Genomic DNA, 20,091 nt, shown 5'->3' with positions numbered 1-20,091 from the left:
AAGAGAGCATTGCTCCCAGGAATCATAGGCAGAAGAAAAGGAAAGCAAAAGGTTATGGACCAATTCTCTGAGCACTTCGAAATCACAAGGGATTTGTCTTTGTAGGGTGTCCATGATGTCAGAAATGCAGCCAGACAATCCCTAAGGACACTGAGTTGTGTAAATTGTGGTTTTCAGAAAAATAAATGTGCCAGTACAGGAAATGCCATTTCTGTGGTACTCACTCTGCCACACAAACTGCTTAGCAGCAGGAAGAGGGCCCACTGAGGAAGGATCCTGAGTGTGGTGCCACCAAGGATAATAAAGTAGCTTTCTTGTTAAAAGTTACGTGTTATTTACCATGGAATTTAATTTGAAGATACAGGGCTCACATGACATAAACAGCCATGGCTCCAATTCAGCAGAGCACTTTGACAAGATTATCTTTTAATCGTGCAAGTAGGCCCGCTGAAATCAGCAAGATTACTCACATGGGTAGAGCTCAGCATGTGCTTAAGTGCTTTGCTGGATCAGGACCTGTAACAGTAAATACCATGTTGTCTCCTGCCTGGGAACCGAGCAGGATGCATGGCCACACGCCTGCCAGTGGTGAGTATTTGAGCTTGGTGTATTTGGGCATCTGCATGTGGGAAGTGAAGACCATTCTTGCTGCCTGCCTGCATTGCATGGGACACCCAAAACATCATTCTAATATGAACTGTTTAGATTTCATTGGGGGGGGAGGAGGGGAGCGGGGAGGAGCATATTCTTTTTTGTTTCCCTGAGAAGAAAGAAGGCATTTCATCAATTATTGTGTCTCTTGAAGGTTGTACAATAGGTCAAAAGCAGCAACATTTCTGTAATAATTCATCAGGCATTGACAGCCTAGCCTGTGCCTGAAGCAATCAGAAATTTGGAACATGGGAGATGATAGTTCCCTGGGCATTAATTGCAGGCCTCATCTATTTTTAGCAAGCAGGAAATACACAGCCAATTGTTCCTGAGATGGATTGTGTGTGTGTGTGTGTGTATGTAAGGGAGAAAATGAGAGTTATTTGGAACTAAAAATTACTCAGAAACATAAAGGAATGTAGGAGCTGACAGATTACTTCCTGAAGCCATCAAATGTTGCTGTACTGTGAACTGGTAGATCAAGGCTGTACTCCCTCAAATTTCAAATGAAATTGAACAGACATTACGAGGGCTTCTTTTGCATTACCCCATTCATCTGCTGGATCCCATGCCCTGCCACCTGTGTACACAAGCAGAGGGCACAAGCAGTTTTATCTTGGCTGTCCTTAGCTGTCTTACAGGAGAGAAGATCAAAAAACACCACCTCTGCACAAAAGGCTGGACTGTATGATGAAGCTGGCAGCATATAACTAGTTAATGCTTGCTGGATGGCCATGTATACACTCTGATCCCCTTTCACTGAGCCAGCATAGTTGGCCATGAAGCTGGATAAATCAATCGCCTTTTAACCTTCCTTTCAGGATGAGCTAGAGCTGCACGAGATCAGCTCTCGAGCCTCAGATCGCAGACAGCAGCTAGTTAGCACTGCCCTGTTATGGTGTGGGGGAATACAGCAGAAATGTGTGAATGCACAACACTCCAGTATGAGTAACTTGACACTGTTGGAAGCATGCACAGTACACTGAACACATTTAACCAACTCAATGCATTAGCAGAACCAGTTTAGCTAAAATCCAGTATGTCATGAAGACGTATACCCAACACTGTACCAGCTGGGAATGTAGAAAGGCTTCAGTTTTTCAGACAATGCCTATTTAAAAATGTGAAAGGGATTAAAAGCTCACTCATGGAAGGAGAAAAAATTATTTAATTCATCCAATGCACAGACCTATTCATTACCCTTTGCTCAACCAGCTTGATTAATTCCCATGCATAACTCCAGGTTTGGTTTTTTTCCTTTCTCTTGCTCCTCAGTTCATGTAAATCAATGTGCAATCAATGTGCCTCTAGTGAAATCAATTTACGCTACTGCACATCTGTCCAGAGTCTCCCATTTTCTCTTTTTTCCCATAACTCCATTTTTGTCAAGTGTAATATGTGCAACTGAGTCATAGATTGGATAAGAAAGCTGGGTTCAGATTTATTTTGGTAAATTCAGGCTCAGATAAATAAACCACTAATGAAAAACTAACTGCTTCAATCATAGACATGTAGCTTTTCTCAATGGGCCTGTGTAGGAGATGGAGCTTAGAAAGATTTTAACTTCGAACACAGATGAAATTCGGGCAGGTGAATTTAGGATAAGAATAAAAGTAAAGCCAGACCATGTTGGGCACTGTGCTTTTGATCAAGTGATTTTAGGCAGATCCTCACCTGGCATGAATCCACATGACCTCATAGCATGTCTACTGATTCAAACCAGTTGAGAGTCTTACATTTTTTGTTCTGTTTCTTTGGGACAAACTCTGTAATGGCAATTGAGCTTCATTTTCAGAAATCACTTCTGACCACTACCCTTCCCACAGGAACAGGGACAGATTTTGCAGAGAAATCATGGACACTAGGCCAGACAATGCTGTCTTTCAGAATTTGTTCCTATATGAGGACAAATGATACTCTCTGTTTCTTTGCAGATAGACCTACCAGCCAGGGTAATTAATACCCAAGGAGTGCAACAGCACAAAATTCCTGGGATGGTGCTACAAATGGTTCTCTGACTATCCTTGGTGATTAAAATTAGCAGAATCTGGCTCTAGATTTTATCCAAACATTACTTTCCTCCTTAGCCTGAGACAGTCTGGTTGCCAGAAGAGGGTAAAGCCCCAAGAGGACTGTCCTTCAATTCCCTTCCTTTCTTTCCCCTGTCTGTTTGCATGTACCCCAGATTCTGGTCAAATCCTTCCAGAAGTGCAGCAGCTGTTTGTATTTTGAGAAAATACTTGCAAATGCATTTTGTTTCTGGCAGCCTGTCTGTCTCTGAATCCCATTCCTGGATTCATTCCAGAAAGTTATTCTCGCAAAAAATTTACGGCATCTCCATGGCTGGGATCTCAGAGTTTTGCTGTGCTCCTCCTGCTTTCAAATGTTTTTGCCCAAAGTCCCAGAAGTCAGCAGTTTATAGGATTAATAGCAACAGGAAAGTTTCCTAAGTAGACCTGTGTGAAGATGCTGGGGATCTTAAGGGATCCCTGCCATTTCTCTCCCAGTCCACATGAGCTGCTGTGTTCACAGGTCACCACTGCTCCTGTGCTCGCAACCTTTCCCCATCTCTTTCCTTCAGGTATGTCTCAGCTATGACCACACCAGCTCGCATGTCACCTGTTGATTTTCACACTCCAACTTCTCCCAAGTCCCGCCCCTCCACAATGTCACCACCGGCTTCCAGCTTGACCGTCTCGATCCCTTCAGTGGCGGTGAGTCCCTTCATAGAAGAGGAGCGACCACTGCTCCTGGTGACTCCACTGCAGCTACATGAGAAGTATGACCACCATCTTCAGCAATTCAACTCCTTTCAACACAATGCCACCCATGAGAGCAACAGCCTGCCACCAAGCCCTCTGCGGATTGTGGAGGATGAGGAGTACGAGACCACGCAGGAGTACGAACCAGCACAGGAGCCTCCAAAGAAACTCAGCAGCAGCCGGAGGGTCAAAAGAACAAAGCCCAATGGCCACATTTCCAGCAGGGTGGAAGTGGACTCTGACACAAGCTCTGAGAGCAGCAGCTCTGAGACCGAAACCGAAGATGAACGAATAGGCGAGGATACACCATTCCTGAGCATACCGAACCCCGGGGCAACCAGTCTGGAGCCAGCCACTGCCTTCCGGCTGGCTGAAACCAGGACTAACCCGGCAAATCGCTTCTCCACACCAGAAGAGTTGCAAGCAAGGTTGTCCAGTGTGATAGCTAACCAAGACCCTATTGCTGTATAAAACATAAAACACATAGATTCACATGTAAAACTTTATTTTATATAATGAAGTATTCCACCTTTAAATTAAACAATTTATTTTATTTTAGCAATTCCGCTGATAGAAAACAGGAGAGGAAAAAAAACTTTTATAAATTAAATATACGTATGTACAAATGTGTTATGTGCCATATGTAGCAATTTTTTACAGTATTTCAAAAATGGGGAAAGATATCAATGGTGCCTTTATGTTATGTTAAGTTGAGAGCAAGTTTTGTACAGTTACAATGATGGCTGTCCCATAGTATTTTGCAAAACCTTTTAGCCCTCAGTTGTCCTAGCTTTTTTGTGCACTGCATTATAATGACTGGATGTATGATTTGCAAGAATTGCAGAAGTCCCTCTGGTCGCTTGCTGTAGAATCCCCAAATCAGAAAGCCCTGTAATGGCACTCCCACCCTACTCCACCAGAAAAACACACATATACACACACACAGAGTCAGAAAGAAAAAAAAAACTTTAAAAAAAAAAAGATAAAAAAGTAAAAAAAAAAACCCAACAAAAAAATTTTCTTCTATGAGAACTTTTATTTGCTTTCCGTCTATGAGATGAGTTTTGTCTGCTCTCTGCCAGCCAAAAGGTTTGCTTCTTTGAGCACTGGGATAATAGTAGATCCAACAGCATGCTACTATTAATTACAGCAGGATAACAAAAAACATACAAACAAAAAAAAAGCGCCAACCTGCATTAAATAATGTTACTTATAGAAAGAAAGTAATACTGTGATTTTAAACCAAATATATTATTATTCAGAGGTCAGCTTGTAATCACTAGGAGCTGCCATTTCATTATTTTCCAGATATGAATTGTTCTAGTTATCCCTTAGGAAATGGGTTTAAGTTAGCTGAGGCTTTGAACCCAATATTCTATTTAAACAAAAAAGAAAAAAAAAAAGAAAAAAAAAAAAAAAAAGAAGAAGAAAAAAAAGAAAGCATTTATATTAGTTTATGTTAATGGGGCAAATATAATAGATATCTGTAACCAAGCAAGGAAGACATCTAGCTGGAAAACAAATGCCACTAATAAAAGTGCAATCAGTTTTCACCTCTATTTTTTAATGTTGATTTCTAATACATGATTTATTCTTGTGTTTCCCCTCAATTTTCTTCCCCTTTTTCTCTTCCTCAGAAAGAACCCTGAGAAGCTTCTAGCAATACCTTGTTAGAGTTGCTGTTGGAGTAAGGCTTACTCTTGGACACTGAAAGGCCTTTCAGGGAAGAACTTGATTTGCTGAATGGTTAAAAAGTATAGGCACATAGGAAGGACAAAGCAAATATATGGAGTTTATTTCCACTCACCTTTATTGACTCCATTACTTGGGTTGAGAGAGGCAAGGCTGATGCAGAGCCCATTTATGAAGGCAAGCACACCATGTGGGTTACAGCCATAGTAACCCATGTGTGACTATTTGATATCAGTGTTTGTATAGCCAGTGACAGTCTTGAAGTCATTGACTAGTAATGAACAAGGATGCTGTCAGTGCTGGAGCAGATGCATCCATACAGACAGAAGCAAATGGCCTCTTTTGCACTGAATTCCTATCAGTTTAGTCAGGGTCACTCTGCCTCTTCTATACTTTTGATTTTTTGTTGTGTGTTCAGTTGGCACAGCATTGACTCAGGATTGATGTGGAAAACAAATGTTTTTCCTAGACTCTGGGGATTCTGAAAATGAGAACATATGTTTTACAGGTATTACTGAGCTCTAAACAAGAGCCCTGTCAAGAGAAAAAGAATTTCAGCCAAACTACACTCATCCTTTGGGCCACATTCTGGTCCTAGTTAAATGAAAAGAAATACATCAAGGAAATTTTGTGAGATGCAAACCTGAGGAACTAAAGTCCCAACTCAGTAAATTGTTCAAGCATATGCTTATGCTAATCCCAGCAAAAGTTACCTTCAGCATGTGCTAGACTGTCATTGACACATCCAGCACATGCAAAAACTTAAGCATGTGCCTAAGAATTTTGCTGAACAAGGTGTCCTTTTGATCTGAGACCTGAAAGCAAAGTATAGCAAAAGAAGCTCTTTGCCAGGATGACAAAAATCAGTGAGTTCCTCACTGTATAAATAATAACTATATCACATTAGTAAGAACACACATGAGTCTACCTGAACACCAGATTCAGCAGAGAAAGAACAAAAAAAACCTTAGTATAGGAAACAAAGTTGTCCACTAGGATGTTAGTGGTAGAACCGAAAGGCTAGGAAACTAGCACAGCTTTGGGCTATGTGGTGGCTAAAATGGCACTGCTTATTTGAGAAATCTATGGGAGATGGCAAATACATACTGTCTGGACTTAAGTCCCCTTTGCCATTTTTCCCTAGCTGTCATGTACTTGAACACACTTTGCCTTTGCAGACTGAAACAAAAGCTCTCTACAAATTCTAGACACCATATTCTCATTTTCATCCCTTTTCTCATGCCTATTTATCTGCAATCCCATGCAGCAGAATAGTCACCTCTGTGGTAACTCTGCAGCTCAGTAGTACAGAGGGCCAGGTGGGCTTTCCTAATGAAGGCCATGAGTGTCCAAAAGATTTGCACTGTTGAGTTTCTGGGGGCAGAAATTTCTTGAATATCTGTCCTTTCAGGAAGGCCTCTGATACTGCAAAGACCTTGTAGAACAGATGAGACAGAAAAAGAATGGCAGAGAAACAAGTGATTTGCCCCAAAATCACCCATCTTAGTGGCAGAATAGAGATTATAACACAGGTCTTTTGTAAACTCCTCCGGTATATATCACCCACAAGGCGAGCTCTCATTGAAATATCTATAACAGCCCAGACAGATTAATCAGAATGGAAAGGGAACATATCTTGAAGTTGAGTAGATTATTTGACTACTGACAATGTTGTTATTGAGGGACAGTACAAAATGAAGGAGCAATTCCATATTTGGGAGCTGTGCATGTGAGATTTATTTGGTATAGGTCTAGGGAAAAACACCACACCTCTTCTGTTGCAGTGCCTCGAAGTCAAAACGCTGTGCAGTTCCTGCTCTTCCTCCCCCTCGGAACATACACAGTGTGTTATAGGGCAACCATGAAACTAGGCTGGAGACTTCACATGGACCTAAGAACAAGAAAATACAATTGGGGATATGGCTGCCTAAGCCCTTAGATCTTTGTGAAGAACCCAGCCTTACAGCACAATTCATGCAGCAGTGAGTTGGGGAATTGCCCTGACTTGGCACTCACAGAAGCAGGAGGAGGACACAGACCCTCAACCTCTCAGCTTGTGTTTATCACATTGTGCAGGTGTTTCGCATCAGTCAGGTCCACACCCAGAAGTTAGTGAGTCTACCTGGCCACAGGTGCTGCTGGTGAGCTGCAGCCAGCTCCTGCTGGCCAAGGGGCTGGAGGCTGCAGCAGCATGGAGCAGAGCCAGCAAGTGCCTATGGAAAAGGCCAGCTCCCCTGTTGGGGATATTTGCTTCATTACCCAGACCTCTGAGCTAGGCTGTCCCAACACCCTTCAGCCATCACTATGTAATCCTTGCCAGCTTTTTGGCTGAAAGTCATGGCAAGAAGAAACATACTTTGAAGAGGGGGAGAAATATTCCAGTGGTGGCAGAGTTGTTGAGATCATCCTGATTTATTTCCATGTCATTTAATTTGAGCCATGAGTTTTCCCTGTGTATGTGTTTATATGCAGGAATTATTCCAGGATAAAAGGCTTCTTTCAAGGGTGTATAGCTGGATTATGTTGTGCACAATCTGGTACAGCCTGCCTGTTTAAGGGGTGTAACTCATTACAGCTCCATAGAGGTTCTCATGTAACAGAGAAAAGCCTACTCCATCCTTTTGGCCAGTTATTCCCTTCCTCACTTGAGCCACCCCAACACACCCAGGTTTAAGAGATCAATCACTGCCTTTATCAGGGAAACAGTAAAGCTCCTTCTTTCCAATACTCCAAAACAACAGTGCTGCATCTCCCTGCTTCTCTCACACACATTGCAAGCAGTTTCCTGAGCATCCAGGATAGCAGACTGGTGTCTCCTCAAAGGACACACCTCTCAGCCTGTTGAGCACTTCTTGGCCCTGCAGTGTGGCTCCTTACCATCACCTGGGACTTACTTCTAGTAAGAAACAAACAAGCACCTATGAAATGCTGCAGAGAAGGGCAGACAAAGAACATGGCCAATTATCATCACTTGTAATTCTCTATTCTATTGTAAATACATCTTGTACATACGTGGATGTTTTCATTATTTACTGTCTTTATGGATATTGTGTTAAATGAGACGCTCTTAGTTTATTGTGTAACACTGTAAATAACATAACGTCCTTTATTATTTATGCATAGGCATCTAACACGCAGAGAAAGTTATCCTCATATTATTTTAAGATATATGTCAAAAAGATGTTGCGTTTTTCCTTTTGCTTTGAAAAAATTGTAATATATCCTCTTTTTCCCCTCTTTTCCTTTAAAAAAAAAAAGAATGCTAATTTATTGTTCAGGAGAGAAAGGGGATGTAACTGAAAGGCAAACTGTTCAAAGAACATGCTATGGAAGCCACAAGCTACTGATAAACTAAAGAATTTATTACCCCAAATACAGCAATAAGTAATTGTTGATTTATTAAGGTTTTGTTATTCATTTTCAGTAAAAGAGGTGCTGGATTAAATTGTTTATGTGTGGTCCTGGCCCAGCTGCTCAGCAGACTGTGTCAGGTCACTAGCTACCATCTTTCTGTATCCAAACGTTGTAAAGGTCTTGTTCTGTTGTTGTGGACCACTGTTCCTTGAGATTTCTGACTGTTCCCTACAGAGGTGTCTGGCAGGCACTCTTGTTCCTACATACATTTTTAGTTTCTTAAGTTAGAATTATTAGCTCTACCCTGACCATTACTACTTAAGATGGATGGGGTTTGGGGAGGGGGAGGAGTTGGAGGGGGCAGAAATGACACAGTCTTGTGACTCTGGGAGCTCTACAAAACTGTCACCTCGCTGTTCAGCAAGTCAATAAAGCAAAGCAGATACTAGGAACTATTAGATGCCATCACCATGCCACTATATAAATTCATGATTTGTGCAGGTCATAAATACCATGAGTGGTCCTGGTCTTCTTGTCACAGGATAATGAGTAGCATAATGGGGAAGGGTTTGAAGGGCAACCCAGGTGAATAAACATCTGGAGCTGGTGAGGTCTGGGGAGCACTGGGTAGGCTGGATATCATTATTCTGAAAGGACAGCTGAGAGAAGGTATCAAAGGTCTGTGGGAACATAATTATCTTGTAGAAGGTAGGAAGGGACTGGATGTTTAGTACCTCTTCCAATCAAAGAAATGGAATCAATCAAAAGTATTGGGAACCATATTCCCAGGATTGAGCTCTTCGTGTAAGGTGTAGGGAACTTGGGGAATTACTTGCTGCAAGAGATTGTGTATTGTTAAAAGTTTCCATTGGTTCATAGTGGGGGCCAGATCTTAGGCATTAATCCAATGAGCATTACTAAATCCATGAAAACCACATCAGATGTGGGAAATAACTGAACTGAAAACATGTGGAGATTGTATAAATTGGAAATATTGTGTATACTGGTGCTGCTCTTACCCTTCTCCAACTATCTGCCTCTCTTGGAGAGAAGGGAGATATCCAATCTGGCTGTGCTTACATGATATAAGTATGTAAAGTCATTTGCTGTTAACAAGCATTAAATAAGAGGAGGAAAGCTAGGCATGAGCAGCGGAGAGAGGAATGCAGCAAAGACATCTTGGATGTGTTTCACATCCCTTTGTTCCCAGGGCTAGTACTCCTAGGCCTACCTATTGGTACTGAATGAAATGTCAAACTGAGGATGGATGGAGAAACTGAAGGATAGAAGAACAAAGGAATGGAGAAATGGAGGAACAGAGGGAGGGAGGGACAGAGGAATGGAGGGAGGGATGAAGGGATGGAGGGAGGGAATGACTGGCAAGGGTTTTCTGTCACCCTCCCTCTTCCCCAGTTCTCAACACAGAGAATAAATACCTGGTGGGCTGGTCAGATCTCAGTTTCCCTCAGACAACTTCCCTATCTTTCTATTTCGTGTGGAGGGATCCTGTGGCTGCAGGCTGGATGCTTAGGCTATTTGCCTCACCTGAATGTCTCAGCTGTGTAGGGCCTTGTCGCCTCAGAGCCAGCCCAAGCTAGCACATTATGTCACAGTGCTACTGTAGAGAAAAGGATGGTACTTCCATTGCAGGCTGTTGAAATTGACTGCTTTGAGAAGACAGACCCTCCTCAGGCATCCCCACTGGCCTTTCATGCATGGGAGTGGAGGTAGAGGATTTCTGAAGCAACTAAGTACCATAAGAATCACTCAGAGTCAACAGGACTGAAGACGCCATGCCACATTTGATACAGACAAGAGGGCTTTAGGGAACACATCCGTGTGTGTCCCAAATGTCTGTCCTTGCAAAAGTTGTTTGTCAGTCCATGCTGTCTTTATCCTATGGGCTTTCTCTGCCAAGCTTCTGCCTCTGCTCTTCTCCATAAGGTCTGGAAGCAGATGGCGTCAGGGAACACTACAGGAAAATCAAGCAAACCCTTCTCATTTCTGCAGCCCGCAGCTGGGTATGCTCTTAGCATGCCAACTCCACCCAGTTATGAGCACATGATTTGGAGAATGCATTCCCCAAGTTAATTCTTTCTGTCCCAGTTACAACTGATGGGAAGAAAACTATCTCAAATGCCTTGAGATGTTGCAGTTAGTCACTCATGATTAACCTGTGCAGCAGAAGCAAAGCAACATGGCCTGTGCATAGGTTATGAGCCTGATAACTCTTCTTTAGTGACAACAGACCCTTGGCAATGGCACTTTCAGGACTAAATCTCATTTTACCTTTCAAAAAAAAAACAAACAAACAAACATGGAGCCTTGGGAATTTCTGATCCCAGAGTGCCTCTCCTGCCTGATGCTATGACCTTTTGTTGGAGTCATTTCAGAGTAGCTCTCATTAGAAAAGCTCTACTGATTGCAAAATTATTTCACATGTCTCTAGACTAAGGCTGGAAGGACAAATGTCGTGATATTCCCATTTCCACCCATGAAAACAAGGACTAAAGGAGAGTTCCACATCTCCCAGCAAGGAAGAGGTAAAACAAGATCAGGCCCATGCACATCTAGAAAGGTTGTCATGTCACTGGGGTTGGGGACAATATAGTGACTCCAGAGGGTATTTAGAGTGCTGCACTTTCTATTCATTGGGACTGTCAAAACCTGAGACAAAACCTTCAGCATGAATGGAATTCATTTCCTTGAAAGCTAGACCTTACTGTCTAAGGTTTTAACTCCAGAAGGTAACCAAGCACCAACCTTAGTTGGAAACTGGACTTCTAACGTAAATGGCAGCTGCTAAATTTCCACTTAGTTTTTTCCCCTTGGAGACAGCAGGAGTTCCCTGCACTGGATGTAATGCCTTGGAGAGGAACCCTGGCAGCAGTGCATAGAAAACCCCTGAAATAAGGCCAGCTCATTTGATGACAGCAGCAGAGGAGGTATCAAGGGAGTCTTTGCAAGGTTATATGCACATCAGTTGGTAGGGAGTACAGCGATTGTTAACAACTGATTAAGTCATTACTCTGGTAATGGCCAATTTGGAGCCATGCTTCAGAAGGCAGATATTGTGTGGGAGGTATTTTAACTTAGGCTACACATTACTGCATCAGTTGGGTTATGCATTCTCTATGTGTACACACACACATACAGTCTCTCAATTTTGTGTAATGATTTCCTGATGTTCAGTGCATGCTCAGTGACAGGAAAGGAAAAAATGTCACGACAAGGCCATTCAGCAGCTGCAAAACTGCCTGCACCCAAGAGGAAACACTTTTTCACCTCAGAGAGGAAAAATTGAGGGTGGTATTTGTCCTGTACAGCTGTGAAGATATGGAAAGGGAATGCCTTTCTTCCCCAGTTGGACAAACTGGATCACAGATTGCAGAGGAGCCTTCACAGGGCCACAGCTGAGAAGGGACTGGCATGGTGGAAGATTAAGGGGACTCCAGCTAGGGTAAAGGGTGGCCATGTGCCTCTTATTTCATTGAAATAACCCTAGAACAATGGATTCAATCCCAAACAGCAAAAAGAGTCACTAAAGATGCCCAAATGGGCCTTCTATATGTGGCAAAGAGAGACAATTTCCAAAGAAAAATTATTGCCCCATGTTCTGGTCCTCAGGATATTCCCATCTTGTGCTCCCCTTTCTCACCCTAAAGGCCCCAAAGCTGAGGGTGAGTTGAGTCAGATCCTCCACAGAAATGGACAGTAATCTGCTCAATGTATATGAGAAGACGTGTGCCTACAGCAGCATTCCTAGAAAAAGCAAAGGGAACTACTGGTGCTGTGAAAGCAGTAATCCAAAATTTAGGAAATAAAAGGCCACTTACATGAATGCCACAGTATAAATCCAAGAACCTGAAATTCAGCACACAGTTTTAAAGTCATCCCCTAATCAAAGCTCCAGAAAACAAAATAATGCCATTCTAGTGATACATGAACCATTTTAATAATTAAAAATGCCCTGTAATTCTGTCGACTTAGTATCTGCACACACCATCCTTTCATATCCAACTAAAACATGCAGTATTTATCTGATGGCTAATGATTATGAAATAAAGCTGAAAGTAATAAAACTCCAAATAAGAACTGGCAGACTACAGCTATCTTGTGTCTGTTTTATAATCAATCTCTCAGTTGTCATGGTACTAAATCACACATTCTGGGTCATATCAATGGAATAGCAGAAAGGAGCTCTAATGCAGTAACCCTGTTACTTTCATTTCCAAGTGCCAGCTTCCTTCAAATAGAACTTACATGACATGTTCTGAACTCTGATTACTGAGGTAACAAGTTTGAAGTTCAGGTAACATAAAGTCCAGGTAATGGGATTATTATCACAGTGATTCTACACACAGCTCTTCATTTTACTGTCCAGTACAGTCCAGAGCTTATCTCATTACTTCTGTGCCTCTCATAATTAGTTGAAATTGCCATTCTAGGGCTTCAGATGCGGAAATCATGGTACTTTTAGTAAACGTCACTTTCTGTCTTACAACTTCATTTGACTGACAAGAGCTGTACTGGCTCAGCAGCAGAACAGCTCTCAGCTTGGTCCCAAGGTGATTGCAGTAGGTCTTCAGCTGCAGGAGAACAGCATGCTTTCTGCTCCTTCTTTGGTATTTCACCAGGACCACATCATCAATGTCAACACTTACTTCCAGGCTGCTCTTTGAAAAGATTTTTGGTTGAGGATCTAAAAGAGCTGAGTTTGTCTGTTTCTCCTTCCCACGTGCATGCACCACATCATTTAGATTTTGAAAAATTAAAAGAGCTTATGCGGGGGAGCAGAACAAAGCTGATGCTATGACGTTCTGTCTCAGAAGTAAAAGATAAACAACCTTCCCAAAGAGTCCATATTTAGCTTTGTCACATACACTGAGCAAGATACTCTGCATCTCAAACTGAGGTGCTGGGAAATGGATCATACTGCCTGTGGAAACTGGTGATGCTGAATTTCAGAGCAGAGGCTCAAGCCCCCTTGCAGTCTGTCACCCAGAGACCTGCTGTCCTGGGGGTTCCAGAAGTGTTCCAGAGTATTTCTCTAAACAGGCGGCTGAGTGCGTCAAGCTGTTGGCATGTGTGGAGGTTCCAAAGGTCAGCCGTTCTTGGCTGCAGCTTGCTTTCAAGGGTGTTAAGTGCTCCCACACTGGCAGGGAAGCCCCTTGGCTTGAAGACACCTAGCCAGAGCTTTCTCCCTGGAGCAAGCTGGGACACTCAGGGTATCGGTAGTGCTCTTTCCAGGCCAGGGGAGGAAACAAATGCACAGCTTGACTTTCTGTGTGTTGGCCTGAAACCAGACACTGTGTCAGTACTCTGCTATGACAGCTATGGTAGTGAGAATTACTTCAGAACAGAGGCATCCGGTGACTTAGAAGCTGAACAATCTCTTGCACCAAAGAGCAAATGTTTTCCCTGATTTCTTGGAGGGGTAGTGGGTGGGAGCTGAGATGGTGAAGTGCAACGGAAACCCACAGCCTGCAGGCTGGGTTAGCGTCCTTCAAAGCCTGGGGGTACTAAAAGCACGCAACAGCAGATGGACTCACCCTCTACCAACATAGAACCTCACCCTTGTACATCTGAGCACTGACATGAGTGTCCAGTGACTACAGTTCCGTAACCAGCTGTCCCATCCACCTATGGATAATCATAGTACCTATGTGGCAAGAACTTGCTGGATATTATCCACTGCCCATGCAAGATGTTTGTTTTGCCTAAAGCACATAACTGCACTCGTCCAAATGTACACTCTCACAGAAGGCTCCTTAGTAACTCCAAAGGTCTGATCTCTCTGTGAGAGTGCCCTAGATTTTGTAAGCTGGCATCCCTCTAAGGGGACAGGCTATCCCCTTTGTTGCTGATAGCAAAATAGCAGAGAGCCAAGCATGTACTGGCTACAAGGCTACTTAGCCAGACTTGTGCTCAACAGATGACATTTCTAGGAATTGCTGAAATATCTCTATGGCTAAACATAGTGGTCCTACCTCTCACTCTTGTACTCAGGCTAGTAAATTACACACCATCTCTCTCACCAAGATATCTGACTCAGTCCAAGTACAAAATTACCTATGTTGCATATGCTGAATTCTGCCTCTCTGGAACAGCCTTTTCCACTATTGCATTAAACAAGCAAAATGCCTGAGGTCAGATTCAGGAGAAGGGGCTTGGGAAAGTGCAAAATCTCTCAAGTAGTTGGGGAAAAAGAATCCTACCTACAAATTATTGATGCTTTTGTTCGTCCCTAAAGAAGAAAAGGTTGTTAGCTTTTAACATAGAAATGAAAAGAACTGGGTTAAGTGCATGAAGTCTTCACCCCTGCCCTTCCCAGGAGAAATTTTGGTGCTTTTCTTGGTCTTTGAAGAGCAATGATTTGCCCTGGAGCAGAAAACCTTCTACAAGGATTGTAGCCCTGATTTGCATGTGCTGATTAACCTCAGTATCACCACAGTTTTGTTGTGCAGATGAGCACTGAAGCCTCTCAAAAGATAATGTATATTCCCTGCCTTCATTCACAAAGCTGCAGAGGTTTGGCAGCTTGTGAATAACTGTTTTTCTAATAGTAATCACTAATTCAATGCCTGGGATTAAAAATAGGATTGCTAATTCTATTAATGTAAGTGACAGTGATCATGTCGCAGTGCTATGTAGTACATAACCTTGTTATAGCTGAAGTTTGTTACCTTACTTCTGGGTTCTCTCTCAGCTAATTTGCAGGAAGTTTCAGCTGCAGATGGCCTGTTTGAAGTACGAAATACGAATCCCATGCGATGTCCCAGTACTTGAAATTACCCTGAACAGAAATCTATCTGAGCCTGGTGCCATTAGTAGAAAGGGAGAGGAAAGTACCTCTGCTGGTGGCTGAGAGACAACAAAGCTGCTTGGAGTGCTCAGTAATAGAGTTTGGTCTTGTTCCATGATGTCTGGTCTTCAGAACATGACTTTCTAGAGTGTATGTGAAATAGGCCATTACCAGCTTCAAAGACAGGGAAGCAAAGATCATCTCCCTGCTGCTCCCATTTTCTGTTGACTGCCTAGTAATTCTGCTGGTGTATCTCCATGTGGAGTAGGAGAAGAAGCCAACAAACGTGAGTATTTAGGACCTTTGGGGAAGAAAGGCAGGAACAGTTCGGAAGGCATAACTGGAAAGGAGTGACATAAATTTCTTGCTGATGAGAGAGAGTAAAAATTCAGTATAGTTCTAACACTAAGGAATGCCCCACCCCTGTTAGGAACAGCACCACAGGCCTCTGGGCTGAATAACTGGGACTTGCAGCTCTGTTTTGAGCCCACACATGGATCTCATTCCACTAACATCTACATGCTGCAGCCAGAGTGCAGTGGCCTGGGACAGGACGAGCGCTTCAATTATTTCTTAGAAAGCTAATTTTAGAGAGGCTGTGCACAGACTCTCCTGTCTCCTATGTTAACAGGAACACATTTGCTGGACATCAAGAGCAAATAGTACGAGGAGGAATGAAACATGGGACTATTGTATTATCCAGCTTCATTAGATAGAATGTTGCTGTTGAAGAAGCACCAGTTTTCTTGTCCATTGCAAACAATTATGTACAGTGGCCAGAAACAGCATGACAGAAGTTAACCCTGTGCAATCAGGACTGGAGAAAAATAAATGTGAAACAAAACAGTCACTAAAGCAGTCTGCCATGCTGCAGAAAGAGTTCTGCTTCCCTCCAGAGCAGAAACAAAATGACAATGGATTTCAGCAATTAATAGCAGTAGGCTTCCAGAAACTGAAGCCTTTCCTCATTTACTCTAAGAATGGAGGAAGAGTAACTTAACTCCTTGGCTGGGGCATGTTTATATGGCCGTCCACTTATGGCTCCAAGGCACTGTGCCAGGCAGCAGGCCTGTGCCATGTCTAGAGCACTCCTGTGTCCTTGCTGCTTCTCAGTAGAAACACATTTATCTTCTAAAACACCACCTAAGTGCTGAGCCTAATCCTCAATTTGATGTTTGTCCTGGTTAGTCTGGGTCTAATTCTACCCAGACCTCAGACAACAAAAGCACACTAGAAAACAACACAATGTTCCTTACACTCAGAGGGGGACAAAGTGTTGCCTTTTGATCTTTTGCCCATCTAATTCTTCTCTGAGATCTCAGCTTAACTCCAGGGCTGGTGCAGCCAAGGCACCTTCAGAAAAAAGCGTTGTTGCTGTCTTGCCACACTTTATCCCAGCTGATTCAGCTTTTCACTTGCAGAGGACTGTGATTTTGTTCCTGCAGAGGGATTAGGAGCCAATCAGGTAACATTTTCTTGCTGCCCCACAGGACCCTGGGAGTTGATAAACTGGGTTTTTCGAGGTGTGCTGTGGCCTTCTTGCAAGGATTGACAGTAATCACCAGATTGCACTTCTTCACTGCCAGTTTTGTCATTTCTGTGACATGGCCTATAGGATGGGCCATGCCTCAGCCCAGAGGCTCAGCTAGGCTCTCACAGACAATCAGCTCTCTGTAGTTATCCATGGATGGAAAAGGTTCTCACAGATCATCAGCTCTCTGTAGTCATTCACAAATGGAAAACAAATTGGTATATACAGCCAGAGAAGTCCTCTTATGTTAGCTACAAGGACAGGAGTTGTGCACCTGAACAGGACCTTCAGGGACAGGCGCTGTGAAAGGTGAAGATAGACCTAAGTAGAGAGTTCTTCAGTGGCACACCTTGACCCTTGGCCATCTCTGTTATTTTCTCCATTAATAACCTGTGTCCCCCACAGTTACTGAACCAGCACCCCTTCTCACGAGATGGAGCCCAACAGCATTTATATCTGATACTAGTTGTTGTAGCTATAATTACTAAAAACTCTATCTCTGCTAACAATTTGACCCAGACAAGTTCACCTGCTGGGGGAGGCTGCTCTAAAGCATTGACACTCTATTGCTTCCCTACCTTGATTTGCACAAAATGGAGCAGGAAGTCCCTTGTTCCCTAGCTGTTGCAATTTTTTATTAAAAACATCTCTTAAAGACATACCTGCAATTTTAAGAGTTTTTCACTTGAAACTGTACTTAGAAAACATAAAGGCCTTAATCATGTTGAAATGTATTGTCTGGTTTCTTTTTTTGTTGAGGGAGCTAAGTTACATTGTGGTTTCCATGCAATTGGAAGAGAAATAAAAGACACTTCTGGAAGTGGGAAATAGCCTAAGCAAGATAAAAGTCAAGAAGGTTAATTAATTTTTTTTTTTTTTTGAGTCAAACTGTGCATTGAAGTGCAGCCCCTTAGAAAGTAATTTTCTGGATGTGTAGACAGTGTTGCTGTAGGCAACAAGAGTAAGCCAGAAATTTGATCAGATTGCTGGTCTTGCTTTAATGCTGATCTATCCTATCCAGTGCTATTCATGCATTTAAAAACTCTCCGAGGGAGCAGGAAAAGTCAATTTCAGATTAAGGGTGCTGAAGGCTAAATTAATGCAGTAGGTAAGAGTTTCCAGAAGTTATGGACAAAACAAAAGGAAAACCAGGGTATAGTCTCAGTTGCAACAAAGTCCCTGTAGCCTCTTGATTCTGTCTTATGCAGGGAGGTATCCAGTCTTTGAACAGTGTCAGACAACTAATTTTGAAATTAATGAGATCTTTATAAAGAAATCTGTTACATCTCCAGTGTTTAACCTAGTTACCAGCTATAGTAAATATAGTAAATGTTTTCTTGTGTGTATTCTTCAAGCAGCACTGTCCCAACAGCATAAATGCAGACATATGGATTATGCAAATGATTCAGTACTCAACCCAGTAATGCTGAGGCCAGCAGACAATGGTCTGTTTGCTGCAAAGACTCCTGTAAAAAGGACATACTAAAAGGAGGCAGAGAGTCTGGGAAAGTAGGTGTTAGTCTGTTTAGTCATGTCAGCTTTCTCAGGCTGTTCTACGGCAGGCAATAAAAAATTGCTTCAAGGACACCAACTTAGCTTTGTCCAAGGCATCTCCTCTAGGAGCCTTGTGGAAGGGTTGGATTCAGTTATCTTCTTCAAATACGCAATTTCTTGTTAGACATCCGTCCAGTGCCTGGTATGGGGAAGGATGGATCTGCTTTATCTAGCATGTACTGTGCTGCCTTGCATCTGCCCATACCTTGTCTCTCGCTGAGGGACTTCAGGATGAGGCACTTTAAGTAGATGGGAATATTCCCTTCCAGCCTTGAACAGACCCAGTCTATTCAAGGCAGACTATCTATAGCCAGCTACACAGCTTGTTTCTTCCTGGATGGGGCCACCACTTTATAGGTGAAAATGCTGTCATTTAGCTCCCAGGCTGACATATTTTATGCAGGATTCCCAGTAGAGGGGTTCCTTTTCACCTCAGAGAGCTAAATTCAATCTCACCCTTTGGATTAATCACACTAATGTCCTGAGCTGGTGCCTGGAAGACAAATACAGCAGATAAGCTTGGTGGCACCTCCCAGCTGGGACTTTGGGATGGAAAGTGTACAGGAAAGGAGTTAAAAAGCAAGTGTACTGACCAGAGATACAAACCCATATACAAAGACTAAAAACTCTCCTGTGATCATGACAAAACAGAGGGCAAAGAAACAAGAAAAATGCAGATCTCTCATACACCATGATGTCAGGCTCAGTGGGAGTGGAGTCTGACAGGGCCAGAAATCCAGACAGTTTTACCCAGCCTTTGGGATTAGCTGTGAATACCTTGAAGGGCTGGACTTGCACTTGCATGCAAGGCATCAATCAAACATTGGCCATTTTCTACAGCCCAGAGTATCAGATGGAGTACATGATCAGGTAGGTGAGGGAGTCAAATTTGAACTACTTTTCAAAGGTAATTTTTGTCTTTTCCTATTCTTAAAAAAACCTATATTTAATTCCTTGTTTCAGGATGACATCTCTCCCAAAACTGGCCATAATCTTTGGTTTCAGGGGCAGAAAAATATCTATCTATTTGTGCGACTAGCATTTTTATGGGTGTCTAAGTGTGTTAACAGAAGCATGGTGTATCTGTTTAAACTGTTTCAGCAGCTCGGAGAGTTACGGTGTCAGATATTTTTAAGATTAGTCCTTTTAGCAGCTGATAACATATGGGTCTGAACTGAAAGGCTATGATGTAAGCCTTGCAAAAAGCCTGAAAGCCAAATTAAGCAATAACATGGTTGGTGCTCTGGCATCATAACAAACTGGTTTTCTTTCTAAGAGGTGCACAGTGGAGAGAGGTATTCCCTCCCCTTCTCTCTTCTTGTGTTCACCCTCAGGCACAAGATGACAGACTCTAAGTATCTCAGGCTGCTTTGTACAGCTGAGGGTACCAGCTGTCCTGCTGGCAGACCCCAACAGCATGACAGAAGGGGAGCACCTGGAGGAGCTGGCAGGCTCTTTGCCTCTCCCCCTGGGCTCCTCCAGCCTACCCCACATGTAGGAAGGGCATCCCAAAGAGATGAGCCTGGGGAAAGCAGAAGACCGAGAGAGAGAGAGAGAGGGAAATACTATGGAGTTGTGTTAAAGAGGAATGAAAGACTGCTTTAGCCCTAGACAAGTCAGACTTTTCCTGATCACCATCGCCTGTGGATGGATAGAAGCAGAGATAGCACATGGAACAGGACAGGACAGGACAGGACAGCATGGAAGCCAACCAGGAGCATGGGACAGCCGTTCTGCCCATG

The 20,091-nt window shown here is 42.9% G+C and overlaps 1 protein-coding gene across 15 annotated transcripts in view; it reads left to right on the top strand.

The window, feature by feature from the left end:
* The window catches only part of NRG1 (neuregulin 1), a 432,712-nt gene that overhangs the window by 326,662 nt on the left and 85,959 nt on the right, over window positions 1–20,091 (top strand). For 12 of the 15 annotated variants that reach the window (XM_048291885.1, XM_048291881.1, XM_048291884.1 and 9 more), the window contains one exon: window positions 3,233–8,690. The exons of 2 other annotated variants lie outside the window; for them this stretch is intronic. In XM_048291885.1, the coding sequence (XP_048147842.1) occupies window positions 3,233–3,884 (652 nt within the window). In that variant the 3' untranslated portion in view covers window positions 3,885–8,690. Of the gene's footprint in view, window positions 1–562; window positions 1,729–3,232; window positions 8,691–20,091 lie in introns of those variants that run through there. One more of the 15 variants, XM_048291887.1, reaches the window with a different exon arrangement.

This window comes from Corvus hawaiiensis, chromosome Z (assembly GCF_020740725.1).
Source record: "Corvus hawaiiensis isolate bCorHaw1 chromosome Z, bCorHaw1.pri.cur, whole genome shotgun sequence".
In the NCBI taxonomy this organism is placed as follows: domain Eukaryota; kingdom Metazoa; phylum Chordata; class Aves; order Passeriformes; family Corvidae; genus Corvus; species Corvus hawaiiensis.
The sequence above is the reverse complement of the archived record's forward strand: the minus strand, read 5'-3'. Positions and strand labels throughout refer to the sequence as shown.